The sequence below is a fragment of the Bos javanicus genome, chromosome X (genome assembly GCF_032452875.1).
Source record: "Bos javanicus breed banteng chromosome X, ARS-OSU_banteng_1.0, whole genome shotgun sequence".
Lineage (NCBI taxonomy): Eukaryota > Metazoa > Chordata > Mammalia > Artiodactyla > Bovidae > Bos > Bos javanicus.
The window spans coordinates 133,531,667-133,550,857 of record NC_083897.1 but is presented as its reverse complement, the minus strand read 5'-3'; the positions used below and the strand labels follow the sequence as shown (position 1 = coordinate 133,550,857).

At 42.8% G+C, this 19,191-nt stretch overlaps 1 protein-coding gene across 1 annotated transcript in view; it reads left to right on the top strand.

Annotated features, from left to right (window-relative positions):
• The first annotated feature begins 476 nt into the window (after nucleotides 1-476).
• Nucleotides 477-19,191, top strand: part of TXLNG (taxilin gamma) — a 44,159-nt gene continuing 25,444 nt past the window's right edge. The window contains exon 1 of the mRNA XM_061408066.1: nucleotides 477-972. Coding sequence (XP_061264050.1) covers nucleotides 871-972 — 102 coding nt within the window. The 5' untranslated portion in view covers nucleotides 477-870. The remainder of the gene's footprint in view (nucleotides 973-19,191) is intronic.

Here is a 19,191-nt window from a genome sequence, read left to right as displayed (position 1 = left end):
CCCTGCCCCAATTTCATCAAGAAAGAAAACGGACTCAGCAAACCGAGTTTGCTAAAAAAAAAATTCAGTAACGAAACGACTGGCGGAAAAAGCGGAGTACGTTCAATGTGTATTAAGCGCCAACTAAGGGTGGATGGAGAACTGTGCTAGAAGCTAGGGCGGTTCAGCCAAGGCGAATATGACGCAGCCCCCATTGCGCAGGAGCTCGGGATCGGTAGGCGGTGCTGAAAGCTCTGGTGGAGGGGCAGGACTCGGGACAGGTGTCCGAGCCAGAAACCGCAAATTCTGAAAGCCATTACAACTCTCCTGCCTTGAAAGTCACGAAGTATTTTCTCTCATCCTCCAATCATTTGGCCTCAGTTCCGGAAAAGAGCAACCAAAACAAAAACACAACAATGTGTCCCCGATCCCGCTCCTTCCCAAACACTGAAATATTTCTGAACTTTTCCCGTAGAATAATAAAGATACTGGTACATCGCTCCTAGGAAACTACAAATCCCAGGAGGCTGCACACACAGCACAGTGGCTACTCTCCCGCACTTCGCAACGCCGCATTACGCTTCAATCCTGGTCCGCGTCTGCGAGTCGTGGCCGCGCTGCCTGCTGGGACTTGTAGTCCGCTCCAGAGTCCCTTTCTCCCTTCGCGCAGACTCGCGCGGCCTCGGTTCGCCCTTCGGCCCTGCAGAAGCCCAGCCCCTGCTTCAGTGCTCCCTACCCCCATCTCGTCCTGTCCCCTCGGGGGCCAACCTCCTCCGGTCACGTGGGAGCCCTGCATGCGGCGATTGGCGGAGGGGTTCAGGGGCGGGGCGCGAGGCCCGAGAGGTTCCGTGCCCCTTGTCGGGCCGTTTGTTTGGCTGCTGCCGTCACCTCATGGCGACGCGGGTAGAGGAGGCTGCGCGGGGAAGAGGCGGCGGCGCCGAGGAGGCAGTTGAGGCCGGACGGGGTGGACGGCGACGCAGCCCGCGGCAGAAGGTCAGTGTGGGGGCTGCCCGCCTTGTTGCCGGGCCGGGGAAATGCTGGGGCTAGCTGTTGCGGGGTCCACCTCTTCACTCTCTCGGGTTACCTTTTAGCCATGGGGCGAACATCCGGCCCTCTCCGGTCCCGGGGGTGACGACAGTGGGAGCAGGTGGGCAGAGTGAAACCAGGATGGGTGGGGTGGGAGGTCTGATGGTTGGGGACTGGAGGCGCGCGGCGGAGGCGGGAGAGAGGGCAGGGGGCGCACCCTGGTGAGAGGGGGAAGGGGTGCTTGGCGGGGGCGCGCCAGGTGTGACAGCCACGTGCGGCCGGCGTCGCGGGACCCCGGACACCAGGTGTCCCCTCTCCCAACCCCCGCCCTCCGCGTGCTTCCCGTGCTCCTAGCGCTGGGCACCACCGTCGAGGGGCTCCCGGGGGTCACGGACTCGCCCTCGCGCCCGGCAGGTGCGTGGGGCGCGCTGCCGGGTGCGTCCCAGCGGCGCGGGCAAGGCTGTTGCGCAGTAAGATAACGGCGCGGGATCCGGGGCTGCGCTGAGCCCCCCTTCTCCAGCGCCACTGCGCCGGCTGGCGAGCGCGGCCGCTCGGCCCCCGGGACCCAGGCCCTGGGGCCAGTGTCCCGGTGCTAGGGGCATGGCTGCACGTGGGGCGGGCGGTGGGGAGAAGATGCTGGAGGACCTGGGTCCCGCAGACTTGGGAGGAACATCGCGGATAGCCGGTCTTCCCAATGCAGCCCTCCTTCCCCCTATATTTCTCCCCCTTTTCTTACTTTATTGACCCCCCCCCACCCGGTGAGCGGACAGCGGAGCGCTTCCCCTACATTGGCCTTTGGTCTCTCTTAATCTGGGAGTTGCGCTGGACCGTTCCCCTTGCCTTACTTGACTCACATCAAGGAGTTTTCAGTGTCTCCCTGGATACAGGAAAATCAAGACCTTCAGAATGGGAGAATTCTACTTGTTCTGGAGTCAGTGGGTGGAGTTCGAAAAAGATTGCACAACGAACGGGGTACAGGGCTTTCAGGGCCCAGGAAGAGAGAAGTGCAGGGAAACGGACTGGAAAGGTGGAATCTCCGTCTTGTTCTTTGCCGGTGAACAGATTGAAACGTTCAACTTGTTGGACGTCCTGCTTGATCACTTGGGGCTGTTTAATGTTAATTAATTATGCATTTGAATACTCATAAAGATCACTCCTTTAGGAAATTACGAAATAATATTTTTCTAATGCGACTCGTGAACTTGAAAAAGAACAAAGGTTGGTTTTCCCTCTGTGCAGAATGTCAAGAATTAGCTTTTGGGGGCCTGTTTCTAAGGTTAGGTGTTTTCACGTCTCTGCATGAGAGTGTCACTACTTCTCAATTACCTTTCTTTCTCTTTGTACTCAAAAAGAAAGATCCAGTGCTTGCAGGACTGAAAAAGAAGCTGTGGACTGAAGTAACTCTAGGGATTCAACACTGTCACTTTGGACACCTCACTTATTCTCTGAGGGTGGGGAGCCAATCTCAGTGTTTGATTTCGTAGGTCCCCCAGAGGAGGACTCCAATGAAAAGCTGCTGTAATTGAGGACATGAGTTCCTTTTTATGCCCTTAGCAAAAGGATAAAAAGTCTGAATTAGGAACTGAGATTTAACCAACTAGCATTTTAAAGGACCAAGAAGTAATGACCCTTTGAGGCGAGTTTTCAAAAATTAATAGGCTTTTTTTTTTTTTTTTAGCAGTTTTAGGTTTACCAAAAATTGAATGTAAATTATGGAGTTCACAGGGTATCCCTTTGCCCTATTATTTATATCTTGCAACATGTGGTACATTTGTTACAGTTGATGAATCAATATTGATAACCTTCCTACTAACTAAAGTCCATAGTTTACATTAGGGTTCATTGTTGGTGCTGTACCTTCTAAGAGTTTTGACACATGTATAATGACATATATACACCATTACAGATATCATGCTGAAGAGTTTTACTACTCTAAAACCTCCATCCCGTCCTCTCTTCCCCCAAACCACTGGCCACCACTGATCTTTTTACTGTCTCTATTCTTTTGCCATTTCTTAGAATGTCTTAAGGTTGATTTTTTTCCCCCTAGATTTTTGCTTGGAGTGTTAAAAATTATTTAACTACTTTTAAACTTATTTTTAGGAGAAGGCAATGGCACCCAACTCCAGTACTCTTGCCTGGAGAATCCCATGGATGGAGGAGCCTGGTAGACTGCAGTCCATGGGGTCGCTAAGAGTCGGACACAACTGAGCGACTTCACTTTCACTTTTCACTTTCATGCACTGGAGAAGGAAATGGCAACCCACTCCAGTGTTCTTGCCTGGAGAATCCCAGGGACAGGGGAGCCTGGTGGGCTGCCGTCTATGGGGTCACACAGAGTCGGACATGACTGAAGTGACTTAGCAGCAGTAGCAGCAGCAGCAAACTTATTTTTAGGTCCCATAGGAAGGATAAAGGTATATGGGATCTGTGCTCAAATTAATGAAATCTTACATTTATGTGGTGACCTGTAGTATTTATGGCATATTTGCACCTACATTAACTCTGTCAGCATCACTCATGCTATGGAGAAGGCTGAGCAGCTGTCATAATCTTCATTTATAGATGACAAATTGCTCAGCAAGGTCACGGAATTAGCCCAAGGGGTGAAGCTGAGTCTGGAACCCAGTATCCTTTCATCATGTTGCTGCTTAGTCGCTAAGTCTCTAAGTCTTGTCTGACTCTTTGCAACCCCATGGATCTACACTACAGTAATAAGTAGGTGGTAGTGGGCAAATGGGCTTCCCAGGTGGCTCAGTGGTAAAGAATCCGCCTGCTGTGCAGGAGACACAAATTAGATCCCTGGGTTGGGAAGATCCCTGGGTTGGGAAGATCCTCCGGAGAAGGAAATGGCAAGCCACTCTAGCATTCTTGCCTGGAAAACCCCATAGACAGAGGAGCCTGATGGCCTACAGTCCATGGGGTCACAGAGTTGGACACGACTTAGCAACTGAATAACAAACAACACTGGGCAAATAGTATGGATTTGAAGTCAAGACTCGTGGCTCTTCCCAATTATTAGCTCTGTAGCTTTATAGCCTTGAGCAGGTTTTGCAATCGTTCCAAGTCTCAATTGCATCATCTGTAAAGGGGGCTGATGCTAATCCCTAATGCATAGGATTGTTGTGAAGCATAAGCGTTGATGTGACATGTTCAGCACAGTGCCAGGCATGTTTGAATTTTACTTGGTTTGGAGGGGAGCATATATGAAAGAGCAGTTTCTGTTGCTTTCAGGGTGTTATTCTGTAAATCTGTCTTGCGTGTTCTCAGCGCTCAGTCGCTTCAGTCCTGTTGGACTCTTTGCCCCCCATGCACGGTAACCCGCCAGGCTCCTCTGTCCATGGGGTTTCTCAGGCAAGAATATTGGAGTGGGTTGCCATGCCCTCCTCCAGGGGATCTTCTTGACCCAGGGCTTGAACCCAGGTCTCCTGCATTGCAGGCAGATTCTTTACCCACTGAGCCACCTCGGAATCCCAAATCTATCTTCCAACCTTTGTATTCTTCCCTCTTCCCAGAATCTCTCTGTGATCGACTTAATGAGCAAAAATCAGGTCAGGGTGGGGCAAGAGTATGGGATAGAAAGAAACCATTTGATTATCTTGTTTTTCTCCCCATTTGCAAACTTGATGATGAATTTCCACTCTCCTAGCACAGAGATTGCTGCTGCTGCTAAGTCGCTTTAGTCGTGTCCGACTCTGTGCGACTCCATAGACGGCAGCCCACCAGGCTCCCCGTCCCTGGGATTCTCCAGGCAAGAACACTGGAGTGGGTTGCCATTTCCTTCTCCAATGCATGAAAGTGAAAAGTGAAAGTGAATTTGCTCAGTCGTGTCCGAGCGACCCCATGGACCGCAGCCCACCAGGTTCCTCTGCCCATGGGATTTTCCGGGCAAGAGTACTGGAGTGGGGTGCCATTCAAAGTGATCTTCTGTTTACAACATTGTCATCTAATTCTATCAGCAAGCTTTGGTAAATTTTATTTTCATAGAGAAGCAAACAAGCAAAGCAGTAAAAAGGGAGACCAGACACAGCACATGCCACCTTTGTAGATCATAATATGTATGTCACAGTCATTTATGATGTTATGGAAGGTGTTGTGTATGTTATTTTGTGTCATTTATATTGGTCTTGACTAGAGAAGTTTTGTTTAGGAATGTACATGCCAAATCCAGATTCTGTAAAACAGGGTGCATGTGATTTACCTTTGTGTGGAATGCTTCACAGGAGTCACTGTAATAGTTTTCTTTTCAGTAGATATGCTGTTCAATTTTACACTTTTCAGAGTTGTGTTTCAAAGGAAAGGAACTCACCGTTTCCTGCATTGCGCTAAACACTTAGAATGTATTTGCATTCTATTATCTCCTTACCTCTGCAGAATAGATGGTAGCCCTGGGTGTTAAAACAAAACAACCACCAGAAAACCTTACTCTTATTAAATAACAGAGCTCAGAGTTGGTGACGTTGGCATAGAGCTGGTATATAATTGTGTAATCGATAATGCAACCGACGTACTTGACTGCATGGACAGATTCTGCTTACCCAGGGAGTTTTAACCTAATATCCCAAAGAAATCCCTGTGCCTCTCCCTCCCCGCAGCTTTTGTTTGGTTCTAACATGATTATCAGTAACTTTTAGTTATTATAATAGATGTGACAGTATTTAAAGTGTGCAAAGTGGTATACAGATTTAATATAATATTCACCACCATTGAGAATTATCTATGTTTAGAATTTTCCCAAGCAGGGCATTTCTAGAAGAGGATAAAATAAGTCAAGTGACCCTTTAAGAGTTTGAACTTTGAGTAATTTTTTTCACTAGTATGTTTTTATGATTCAGTCTATTTCCTAGTTGAAATTCTCTTAAATGTTCTTACTTGAAGGAAACATATATAAAATCACCAGTGTTGTCCTGTTGACATAATTTTATTAACATTTATCATTCAGGGTACTGATTTGCATTCTGCATTACATTTCCAAATCCCCAGGACAACCCTCATTACCCACCACTTCCTACTCTGTAGTCTGCCATGAATAATATTGCTAAGCTACCACTTTTTCATTTTTCTTCTTTCCCTACTCAGAACAAAGTAGAATGGTTTGATGAGGAAGATGTGCCAGTAGCTTGGAAGCACGTTTCATTTAGGATGTTTTAGATTGACATGTGGGTCATATTAAAAGTGAGAATGAAAAAAAAAAAAAAAGTGAGAATGGGGACTTCCCTGGTGGTCCAGTGGCTGAAACTCCATGCTCCCAACGCAGGGGACCAGGGTTCGGGTTCGATCCCTGATCAGGGAGCTGAGCTCCCACATGCTGCAGGGAAGTTACTGCCTGCCGCAGCCAAAACCCAGTGCAGCCAAATAAATAAATAAATATTTTAAAAAAAAGAACGTAGGCATTTTGCATAATTTGCAAGTGCATCTTTATTCAAATATTATTTTAAACAGTTCTGTTGCAAGGTAGCAATATATATTCACTGTAATCTTCTCACAGCTCTAGAAGGTAGGTCCTGTACATCTCTAGTTTATAGATCAGGAAACAGAGGTTGACCTCCCGTGGCCACACAGCAGGTGCTTAAGTGGTATATTCAAAGGCCAGGCTTTTTGGGCTCCGAAGCCATTAGCCATATTCTATGTGTCTTGTGCTTTCTAAACACATTTCTTGAGGATAGTAAATAAAAATGTGCTCTTCACTGAATGTGAGTAAAACTAGGTAGTAGGTAAAATGAGTAATCAGTTCAGTCGCTCAGTCGTGTCCGACTCTGCGACCCCATGAACTGCAGCACACCAGGCCTCCCTGTCCATCACCAACTCCCGGAGTTTAACCAAACTCATGTCCATTGAGTCGGTGATGCCATCCAACCATCTCATCCTCTGTCGTCCCCTTCTCCTCCTGCCCTCAATCTTTCCCAGCATCAGGGTCTTTTCAAATGAGTCAGCTCTTCGCATCAGGTGGCCAAAGCATTGGAGTTTCAGCTTCAATATCAGTCTTTCCAATGAACACCCAGGACTGATCTCCTTTAGGATGGACTAGTTGGATCTCCTTGCAGTCCAAGGGACTCTCAACAGTCTTCTCCAACACCACAGTTCAAAAGCATCAATTCTTTGGTGCTCAGCCTTCTTTATAGTCCAACTCTCACATCCATACATGACTACTGGAAAACCCATAGCCTTGACTAGATGGACCTTTGTTGACAAAGTAATGTATCTGCTTTTTAATATGCTGTGTAGGTTGGTCATAACTTTCCTTCCAAGGAGTAAAGCGTCCTTTAATTTCATGGCTGCACTCACCATCCGCAGTGATTTTGGAGCCCCCAAAAATAAAGTCAGCCACTGTTGCCACTGTTTCCCCATCTATTTGCCATGAAGTGACAGGACGAGATGCCATGATCTTAGTTTTCTGAATGTTGAGCTTTAAGCCAACTTTTTCACTCTCCTCTTTCACTTTCATCAAGAGGCTTATTAGTTGTTCTTCACTTTCTGCCATAAGGGTGGTGTCATCTGCATATCTGAGGTTATTGATATTTCTCCCGGGAATCTTGATTCCAGCTTGTGCTTCTTCCAGCCCAGCGTTTCTCATAATGTAAAAATGAGTAATAGATTTTGCTAAATGAAAACAAATTAGGAAGGGTGGGGTTGGGTCTTTGAGGGTATAGGGAAGCTATAGTAATCCAAGAACCAGGGGAGTTGTGAGTCTTACAGCTTTTGTTTCATCCTGTTATGCCCTAAGTTGACCTTAAGATGTTTGATTTAGGAGATGTATTACAGTGTGACTCCCTGTAAAAGCACCTCCAAGTTTAATTTGGCTGAATTGAAAAGGAGAGGGTTTAGAGAGAGATCCTGCCAAAGTCTACACAATGTAGTGTTAACAAAGAGCTGAACGAGTCGGGTTTAAGTCGGATAAGACAAAGAGAAGGCCAAAGGAAAAAAGAGAAGGTTTGGTGTTTCAAAGGTGAATCATGATTGGTCCACATGGAGCTGGTGAAGGATGATGTCATGAAGTCAGGACAGGGATGCTGCATTGAGGTAACTCATAAAAGGAGAGGTCCACTCTACCTCTCAGGAGTCTGTGGCTTGAAGATGTTAAATGTGTGGCCCAGCCCCTGTCCCTTTGCAAAATAGATTAGGCCCAAGCACATTTCAGCGGCTTTATATATTAAAATCTCATTTCCTGATCCTTCTGCTGCTTAGGTGTTTAGGCTGACATAGGTATCTCTCAGATTGCTGTTAATCGCTGAATTACACTTTTAGAGCTAGAAGTGATTTTGCAAGTCATAGAGTCCAGCACCCTTCGTTTTAATAAAGAAATGGCTATAGAAGTTAAATGTGAAATTGAATGCCATCATTCTTGGATTAAAAGGCAGATGATCTGCACAGTTTAAGATGTTAGCACCGACCACTATAGATAGTAACACTGACCCCTTCTTGGCTTCTTTACCAGTAGGAGAAATCAGGTGCCTGTGCCTTAACTTCAGCACTGGTTTGCCCCTCTTTTCTTCTCATTTACCTCATTAATGCCCCTGTTCTTTACATGCTGTGACAATCATTCTGGAGCCTTTTGCTGCCTAAAGTTACAAGTTGGGACAACTCCTCGGGATTTCCCTGGTGGCCCAGTGGTTAGGACTCGGCACCCTCACTTCCAGGGCCCCAGGTTCAATTCCTGGTCCAGGAGCTAAGATACCACCCTTTACGATAATTTTGAGGATTCAGTGAAGAAGTATATCAAGTACTGTTGGAGAGGCTTCCGAATGAACTGTAACAACAAAGAAAGGCCAAGGGCAAATGGCTTATACCAAGTCTCCCTCACCCACCCGTGTGGATTATAGTGTTGGTACTGTAGTGCCCTAACCAAAAGGGAAAGGGGCTGATTTGTTAGGCGTGGTCCTCCCACCCAATCCCAGGGCATGTTCCCTAGAGATGGATCTGCTGGGTTCAGGAGCTGTCTCAGACTCTGCTTTCACTGAGCTGGCCTCTCATCTCTCTGTCCCTGCTCCACCATGGCCAGGGTGGCAGTTCTCAAGCTTTTTGGTTTTAGGGCTTTATTGCATACTCAAAAATTATTGAAAACCCCAAGAAGCTTTTGTTTATGTGGGTTATATATCATAATGATTCCCATGTTTACAAATTGAAACAATTTTAAATTATTATTCACTTAAAAAATCAACTGGCCTTGTACTAGTTATCCGTTCCTCCTGTATAACGTATTGTCCCCAAACTTAGCACCTGACACAACATTTACGATTCAGGAGTCTGAAAGTGACTTCACTGCGTCCTGTGCTTCAGGGCCTCATGGGCTGCAGTCATCTGAAGGCTTGAGTGGGCAGGATCCACTTCCAAGCTCACATTCATGTGGTGTGGGCAGGATCCAGTGCTTTGCGGGTTGGTGGACCAGGGCCTCAGTTCCTCATGAGCTGCTGGCTGGAGGCCTCCCTTGCTTCCTTGCCACCAGGGCCTTTCCTTAGGCATCTCACAGCATGGCTGTTGACTTCATCGAATGAAGCAAGACAGAGCACCAGCACAAAAGAGAAGGAAGCTGCAGTCTTTTGTCACATAACCAGAGAAGTGACAACCTCATGTTTGCCAAATTCTCTCTGCATTGGAAGCCAGGCAGTAGGTCCAGCTCACACTCAAGGGGAAGGAGGAGAATTCTACAAGGTCATGAATAGTAGGAGGAAGAAACTGCATTCCACACATTTAACATTATAAATAGTGTTGTTTTAAAAGTTAAAAGTAGCTTGTTTTCCAGAATAAAAATTGAGAAGAATGGCATTGCTTTACATTTTTGCAGATTTCTTTAATGATTGGCTTAGTAGGAGATAGCTAAATTCTCAGATCTGCTTGTGCATTCCATCTGTGGAAACATGCCATTTTAGTTGAAGTGTGTGAAGACAATCTAGCCTCACACACATTTGTAGTTGGAACAGGGAGGAGTATTTTAATAGCCTTTTTAGATAATTGTGGGAATTCTTTGATACTACACCAAAACTCAGCAAGCAATAGTTCTTGAAGGTTAGGTGCCAGTGTGGGTTCTGAAATCTTATGTAACTTTTTTTACTGTTTTAAAACTATGGGTCTACTTTGCACTTTGAATGGATGTTTTTTCTCATGCATCATTTTGTGGTATCATCTATTAGTCATTTAGAAAATACTGGTTTACTGGATTGTGTTGATATTCCAAATGTTATCACACTTTTTACAATATCAAAATCACAGAATTCATCAGAAAAGTCTTTAAGTATTTGGAAGCTTCCAGTGGCAGATAGTTTTCAAAAATTCTGAATTTTGCTTGAAAACTCAAATTTTATCTTTGGCAACAAATACTGTCAGTTGTTTGCCTTTAAGTGACAGACTCTGGTCATATATATCGGAGAAAATATACCTGCCAAATACCCAAGTCTGAATAAACAGTGGTGAGCTGTCTTTAAAAGAAATTATTGTTAGGTAAAAGAGTAGTCATCCCCGCCCCCACCGCCGGTACATCAAGATGCAGGACAAAACCCATGACTCCTAGTGTAGTTTGGTGCTGCTGCCTTGATTTATTCTAAGGAGCCAGCAGTGTTACTCATTATTGTTTCTGTACCATCAGTACAGATGTCAACACCAAAAAAGACAAATGCCATTTTAGTATTATTATGAAAATAGTTTTTTAGCTTGCAGACTCCCTGGAAGGGTCCACAGACTGGAACCACCGCCCTCCAGTTTTATCAGAAGTGGCATCTGCTTTTTGTTGTTTATTTTGTCAGAAGAGAATAGGCTTATTTTTCATGGGCCTTTCTCTAAGACTTGTGAGGAGTGTGGCATCCCAATTATCACTAACTCAATTGCTTTGTCTTGCTAATAGAGCAATTCAGTAATCCAAGCAACTGGAATATGTTTATATTAATTCTTGATGACCAGTATAAAGTTAGGTTTTTGAACATTTGAAATCATGATTTACCATGATTCTTTGTTCATGTGTGTGGGGTAAAATATACATAACATAAACTTGGTCATTTTTAGGCGTACAGTTCATTAGCATTAAGACATTAACAGTGTTGTGCAAGCTATACCACTTTTTCATCTTCCCAAACTGAACCTCTGACTCCATTCCCTCTCCTCCTGGAAGCCACTGTTTTGTTTCCTTGCTTAATGAATTTGACTACTCCAGATAACATGTAAGTGAAATCAGACTACATTCTTTTGTTTGACTTTTTTCGTTTAACATAATGTCTTATTCAAGGTTCATCCATGTTGCAGCATGTGTCAGAATGATCTTTTTAAGGTTAAATAATATCCTAATGTCAGATGCAAGCGCGCCTTGAAGATAGTGCAGGTTCTAGTCCAAACCACTGCAGTGAAGCAAATAATACAGTGAGGTGAGTCAGACGAATTTTTTGGTTTCCCAGTGCGTATGGTTGTTTACTATGATTCTTTGTGCTCTGTAGTCTGTTAAGTGTGCAGTAGCATTATGTCTTAAAAAAAAATATGTACATACTTTAAATACGTTATTGTGAAAAAAACGCTAATCATCTGACAACGCAGAGTTGCCACAAACCTTCAGTTTGTAAAAAGTGCAATATCTGCAAAGCATAATAAAATCAGGTATGCCTTTACCATATTTTATTTTATTAGTTCATCCATCGATGGGCGTTTGGGTGTTCTTTATGTTTCTTAACTTTAGATGTGATTCTTTAGGACATTTCCTGTAGAAACACTACCTCCATTCCAGGCTCTGTACATGTAGGTCTCAAATCACGGCTGCTTCTTCCCTCACTTCTTACTTTGCTCCCTACTTTATCTGTATAATGAAGTAATACTGTCACTATCTTAGAATTGTAAGGCTAAACTAGTGTATTTTAAATGTCCAGCACTTAGCAAGTAGTAAATGTTAGGTTTTTTTTTCCTTCCTTCCTCCCTCCACTGAGAACTTAGCCTTATATACACTGTTAACACTCTTTTGTGTATTCCAGGTATCTCAAACTGATTCTACTTGGGAAGAGTTAACTATCCATGATGAACCTTTTTTTTTAAACTGGTGAAGTGACTGGTCTAGCTGTACTTTAAAATTGAGGCCAAGTTTAAATGAGTTGTTTCAATTTTCAGAATTGTTTTAAGAAGGAGATAAATCAGAATGGCTGCAAAAATTCATGCTTAGTAGATCCTCCCCCCCCCCCCCCGCCCCGTAATCCAATTCCAATTTCTTTCTATAATGTAGTGTAAAGATTTGGGGGGACAAACCCAGAGGTCTATCAAGCAGGGTGAAGGGAGAAGATGATATGAAATGACTCAAGACAAACTCCTACAGTCTTCGGACTCTGAGCCTGGGGTGTGGTGGAATAGTGAAAATAAACAGTATTGCTTTTTATAATACTTCTTATAATACTGGGCATGGTGAGCGATTTAAATGTCTAGCACATAGTTTGGGAGATAACTTTATAGAAAAGTTTCCTACATTTACTGGCTTCTGTATGAATATGTTTTTATACTCACATGTCCATCCAGGACCAAATGCTTTTTTTCCCTTAATTACACCTTGGAGATTGGTCCTTATTGACATGGCACTGCCTTAGTCTCTTGAATAACTGCCTCCTTTTACCTTGTATGGATGACTATTATTAATTTACCCAGTTCTGCATCGGTAGACCATCTGGTTCCTGTGCGTAGCAACAAGTGGTGGTGTGTTGAGTAGCCTTTGCCCATGAGTGAGAATATCTGTGGAATAAACTTCAGTGGACTCACTGGTGAAAGTGAATGTGCATTCAGACATTCAGAAATAACTGCTGAATACCTCTGCAAAACCAATATGCTACCAAGATAGACTTCCCAGGACTATACTGGGGCAGCCTGTTTGCCCACATGAAGTTTTGTTTGTTTTAAATCATCCTTTTAAATCTGGTCAGTATTCCTTTGATTTCTATTTTCATTTGTATTTCTTTTAATTATGAATGAGGTTGAACTTTTTTTTTTTTCTTTTGGCCTTGCCACACAGTGTATGGGATCTTAGTTCCCTGACCAGGGATCAAACTCATGCCCCCTACAGTGGAAATGCAGAGTCTTAACCACTGGACCACCAGGGAAATCCAGGTTGAACATGTTTTCATATGTTGGGCATTTTCTTTAACTGTAATCGGATTATTCCGAAATCCTTGAAAATTGGATCTCTGAGTCATTTGAAGCCCTATGAATATTGTCTTCTGGCTAGTCTGAAGTTTCCAATTAATATTTAGTAAATTGATTTTCCTCTTCTTTAAAAAAAATAAATTAGCTTCTGAGTTTTCTGAGAAAGCTCTAGGTTGTCACAGAACACCGCGTCTGAGCTCCCTGGTCATCTAGCAAGTTCCCACCGGCTGTCTCTTTTACATATGGCGATGTGTGTGTTTTGGTGCTGTTCTTTCTTTTCGTCCCACCCTCTCCTTCCCCCACTGTGTCCACAAGTGTGTTCTCTATGTCTGCATCTCTATTCCTGCCCTGCAGATAGCTTCATCAGTACCATCTTTCTAGATTCTATATATATGCATTAAATTGGTACTTGTTTCTCTCTGACTTAACTTCATTCTGTATAGTTGGCCCTAGGTTCTCACACCTCATTAAAACGGATTCAAATGCATTTCTTTTTATGGCTGTGTAATATTCGACTTCTTTATTCATCTGCAGATGGACATCTAGGCTGCTTCCATGTCCTAGCTATTGTAAATAGTGCTGCAGTGAATGTTGGGGTACACGTGTCTCTTTCAGTTACGGTTTCCTCAAGGTATATCCCCAAGAGTGGGATTGTTGGGTCATATGGTAGTTTTATTCCTAGTTTTTTAAGGAATCTCCATAGTGGCTGTATCAATTTACATTCCCATAATCCATGCAAGAGGGTTCCCTTTTCTCCATACCCTCTCCAGCATTTATTTTTCGTAGACTTTTGGATGATGACCATTCTGACTGGTGTGTGATGATACCTCATTGTGGTTTTGATTTGCATTTCTCTGACAATTAACCATGTTGAGCATCTTTTTGTGTGCCTTTTAGCTATTTGTATGTCTTTGGAGAAATGTCTATTTAGATCTCCTGCCACTTTTCTAATTTCAAAAGTGCATGAATCTACCAACTCCATCCGTTTAAAGAAATAGTATAAAAAAAAAAAAAACCACATATGAAAATGGAAGTTTTATAATAGATTTGTTTGTAAAAATTTGTATTTGGAAAAAGCCTTTCAAAATACAGGAAACTTAGGAAAGAGGTTTGTATTTTCAAAACCAAAGAAGGCGTGTCTCGGCCATGCTGAGAGTGGGAAGTGCCTGGTGTCTGTGGCTTCTTTCCTCACCTTGTGGCCAGGCAGGCGTGTGCTCTGTCTTCACGTTCCTTCTTCGTAGTGGATGACTCCTAGACGAAATTATTAGAAACATAGGGTTGAAGATATTTTTAGAGATAATTTAGTTTAATCCTAAGACAAAAAAGTTTTAGGAAAACCTCTCAGTGTCTTAAATACAATCACTTGAAAGTATTTAAAGATATCTCTACCCCCAAATTAGTATTGTCTCGCCTCCCTAAATCCCAGAGTTAGTTACTACTAAAAATTCCAGCCCTTTCCCAGTGTTTTCCTAAATTCATGCTGGTATATCTAGCATGCTAGATTTTTTTTTAAGATGCTTAATGTCTTAGATTTCTTTTGTAACTGCATGTTTGACTTTGAACTTTTATTTTCCAAGGCTTATGTGTAAAGGGAGGGGAGCAGTGTGATGGTGAGAACATAGGCTCTTGAGTTTGACAGACCTGGTTTTGAGTTTTCCCATCCCCTTTTACTGACCTGAAGATGATCTTGGGCAAGACTCACTGAGTCTCATTTTCCTTGTCTGGAAATAGTGAGGCCCACCTCTCTATTGGGGCTTGTAAGTTCTGAAGGTTCCCGTTACCTACTTGAGAAGTTTCTCAAGACTCTGGGGACCAGAGGTGAGCTCAAGATTTCTGCCAGGGGTGAGGAAATGCATCTGTGCATGCAGCCTTTTCCTCCTGCGCCTCCTGCGGCCACCCAACCCTCATGGGCAGGACCGGCCAGGACCAAGTGTCTGCACTCAGCACGTGCCTGGCACTGGCCGAAGGCATTCAAGCTGGTTTGAGCAGATGGTACTTGAAATAATTAGGAAGCGAATGTGGGTGTTAGCTTTTTTGTTTTTCCTTCAGACTGGTCTTAGTAAAAGAACAGCCATCATTAAAAACATTGAAACAAAATAAGCCAAAGAAATATGGTTCTTTAACTTCAACAATATTTGAAGGAGCAGAAGTGAAAGTTGTTGTGGGTGGTTTTTTTAAGTTTTTATTTATTTACTTGGCTTTGCCATGTCTGTTAGTTGCATAATGCAGGATCTTTAGTTGCTACAGGCAAACTCTTAGTTGTGGCATGTGGAATCTAGTCCCCTGACCAGGGCTTGAACCCGGGGCCCCCTGCTTTGGGAGCGTGGAGTCTTAGCATTGGACCACCAGGGAAGTCCCAAGTGAAAGTTTTAAACTTTTATTATTATTATTATTGGGCCATGCCATGTGGCCCAGGACATCTTTGTTCCCCGACCAGGGATTGAACCCAAGCACTCAGCAGTGAAAGTGTAGGTCCTAACCATTGGACCGCAGGGAATTCCCCAAACCATCTGTTTCTAGATGTATTTCCTCCCAGTGCTTTCTACGTGTGTATGTATATATACATAATACATGGTACATGCTGTTTTGTAATTTCTTTTTATATGTAAACTTTGGGAGCATCTCTCCCCATTGTTAAATAGACTGCTGTATATTTACTAGAAGGTCAGGCAGGGCGTGGATGCTTGTACAGTACACATAGGCTCGTCAGAAAGCAGTATGTTGCTGTGGTTAAGAGCATGGACTCAAGTTAGATGGCCAGGGTTCAGATCTTTGCCCTGCAATTTACTATGACCTTTGGCAGGATGAAATGGTGACCCACTCCAGTATTCTTGCCTGGAGAATCCCATGGACGGAGGAGCCTGGTGGGCTACAGTCCACAGGGTTGCAAAGGGTCGGAGATGACTGGGCAACTTCACTTTCACTTTAACTTTGGCAGGATACTTAACATTACCATGCCACAGTTTGCGCATGTGTAAAGCAGAGATAATAATGGTAACTGTCTCAGCATAGTTGTGAGGATTAAATTAGGGAGTACAGAAAGTGCATACCATAGTGCCTGGCTGTAGTATTTGCTGAATAAGTGTTAGCTGTTGCTGCTCCAAGCAAAGATGTCCAGAATGGTTGTCAGAAAGGGCAGAGTAGGCTGTGTGATATAGAATTCTGTGCTTAAGGAGATGAAGACTGAGAAATCATTTACAATTTAAATGAACTTATTGGCCCTAAGAATTTGCTTCATATCAAATGGTCCAGTGCAGAACCTCAAGTAGGAAAAGTTGGGGCCTGCTGTATCAAGAGTACTTGTACACTGTTAATAATCAAGATAATCAAGCTGGAACTGGACTTATTCATAAACCAAAATTTTATAGAGCCAGAGTGTCTTTCATTAGCAAATGTTAAGAGTAAATCAAAATTAATTGTACAGGAGAGAATGGAAATGTAATACTGTCTTGCTTCTAATGACAAAATAGTAATAGTGATATTTTCTCAAACTAGTGTGGTAGCACTTAGACGCTTCCCATGGTTTGTTTTCAGTAGCCATTTGACCCCTGTGTTTTCCACTTAGGTGGTACTTGAGCACCTTTTATACATAAGTTGCCATTATCTAGGAGCATGGACATACCAAATAAGTGATAACATAATATGTGTGACAGGAGTGTAGAGGTGAAAGGAGTATCTGGAAAGACAAAAAGATAGTGTTAACTAAAAATAGGGAATGATGAAATAATATTAGAAGGATAACATGAGATGTAATGGCTGTGCACTATACAGATTAATTTAATATCCTTATTTATGCTCGGTGCCACCAGCTGTTAATTTGAGTTAGTTGAACATTTTGGCCTTTCTAAACTTTTTTTTTTTTCCTGTCTGTGGTAGTCATAATTGACCTATATGCTTTTAATCTGAATTCCAGAGTAACTTTTAGTTAAATTTCCTATGACATTTTGAAATAGGTTGATGAATATACTGTGAGTTTTCTCCAAAATTGGGAGAATGAAGGACAGCAATAAGAGAAAATATTTGCAAATCATACATATGATAGGAGACTTGTATCTAGGTGTGTATGAAGAACTCTTATAACTCAATTATAAAATAACAAATAACCCAAATTAAAAAATGGGCAAAGGAGCTGGATAAATGTTTTTCCAGAAGAGGTATACAAATGGTCAATAAGCATATGAAAAGGTTCTCAACATCACTAGTCATTAGGTGAGATACCGTCACACCAAATACCATGGCTGTAATCAAAATGACAGACAATAACAAGTATTGATGAAGATGTGGAGAAATTGGAACCCTCACCCTAAACAGAAATATTTTCCTCTGGGGAGAGAGATTAGACTTGTATTGCTTTTCTGATTCCTGTTTAATATGTAAATTGAAGCTTTCAAAATAAACCTTATTGAGGTAAAACATACATTCAGAAAAGTATACACATTGTAAAAGCTTAGCCTTAACGAATTTTCGCCAAGTGAACATCTGTGTTACTCCATCTAGCTGTTACTGAGCGCCTCAGAAGCCCCTGCAGTCAGCGGTCAACACTGCCTTGATTTCTAGCGCCAATGACTGGCTTTCCTGTTTGGGAACCTTATATGTAAACGGTTTCCTGTAGCATGTTTTCTGTGAGACGCATCCCTGTTGTTGCATCTAGCAGTACTTGGTTCTCTTTGGTGGATGGTATGAACACACTACAATGCAGCCATTCTTCTGTTGATAGAAATTTGGGTTGATTTCATTGGGGGCAATTACAAATAGTACAGCTTTTAAGATTCTTGGCCTTTGGCTGCACATCTGTACATACTAGGGTAAAATCCTTGGGGTAGAATTAACTGAGTTGGAAGGTAGCCATATTGCGAAAGAGGTTTTAAAAGTGGCTGCACCAGTTTATTCTTGCAAAAGCAGAGTTCTTGATTTATCAACATTCAACTATAAAAGATAAGAATTTAGTTCCTATAACCTCTCAATTCCCTGCTACTTTGATACTTTAAATTATCTTCTTTAAAAATTATCTTCATTTCTTCAATTGAATACTATTGAATAATTTGAAATAGTAAATCTCTGTTCTCTTAACTTTGTAATGCAGCGTTTGTCCACTTGTGATAATAGAAAGGTATTAGCCACCTCCCCATTAATGTTCTTCAGAAAAGGAAGAGGCTGTCTTTTATGCAGAGAGGAAATGTACACAATTTAAATTTGTGCCCCATCACATGACCAAGTAGTGTTAAAAAGGAGAAAACCACCACCTCCCCCATGAGTAAATGGGTTGGCCAGGATGATAGAAGAGAAAGTAAGTTTAAAGTACTGGTGGAGAATAAAATACTAGAATGAAGCCTGCTCTCCCATGCATGCTGTCTGTTAGAGCAGGGGGAGCTGCTTAACACCTAATTCTCACAATGTCTGTGACTTTGAAGAGAGCAAGGTATTTGCTTTCTCATTTAGTAGTCCAGTGTGGGTGTTCTTGGTAAGAAGGGTGGCTTTATGTGTGTAGGCTTAGGGGCCCCAGCTGCTTTCACCCTATGGCTCTGCCGTCTCTTAGGGTTTTGGAGACCTCTGTCCAGCCAGAGTGGGAAGGAGATGGGGGAGAAAGAATGTGTGCTTCTCAGAAGAAAAGTTTTGTTGCAGAAGGCAAAGTCATTCCTCTGGCTCACGTTTTATTGATGGGAACTTCGAATGAGAGTCATGCGAAAGGGGCTGTGAAATGTCGGCCATTCTGAGCGCTCGACCAGCCGTCCTGGCTGTGCAGGATTTTGGAGGCGCCTGGGTTACTGCTGGACAGTCAGTGAGCCGTCTCTACTGTATGTGTCCTAGAGGCTAAGACCTGAGAAAAGAACACTCATTAACTTGGGATAATTTCATGTCTTTTAAGGTACTAATTATTTTAAGTGGTGAATTTTTATAAGGAAGTAAGTTTATTTTGTGTGTGTGAAATAAGTTTAGATGTACAACTAAATGGCATTTCTTGTTTCCTTTGATACCACTCAGTTGTATGATTTGTTTTAACTTTAATTTTATTTTACTTTTATTTTTATTGGAGTGTAGTTGATTTACAATATTATGTTAGTTTCAGGTGTACAGCAAAGTGAATCAGTTTTA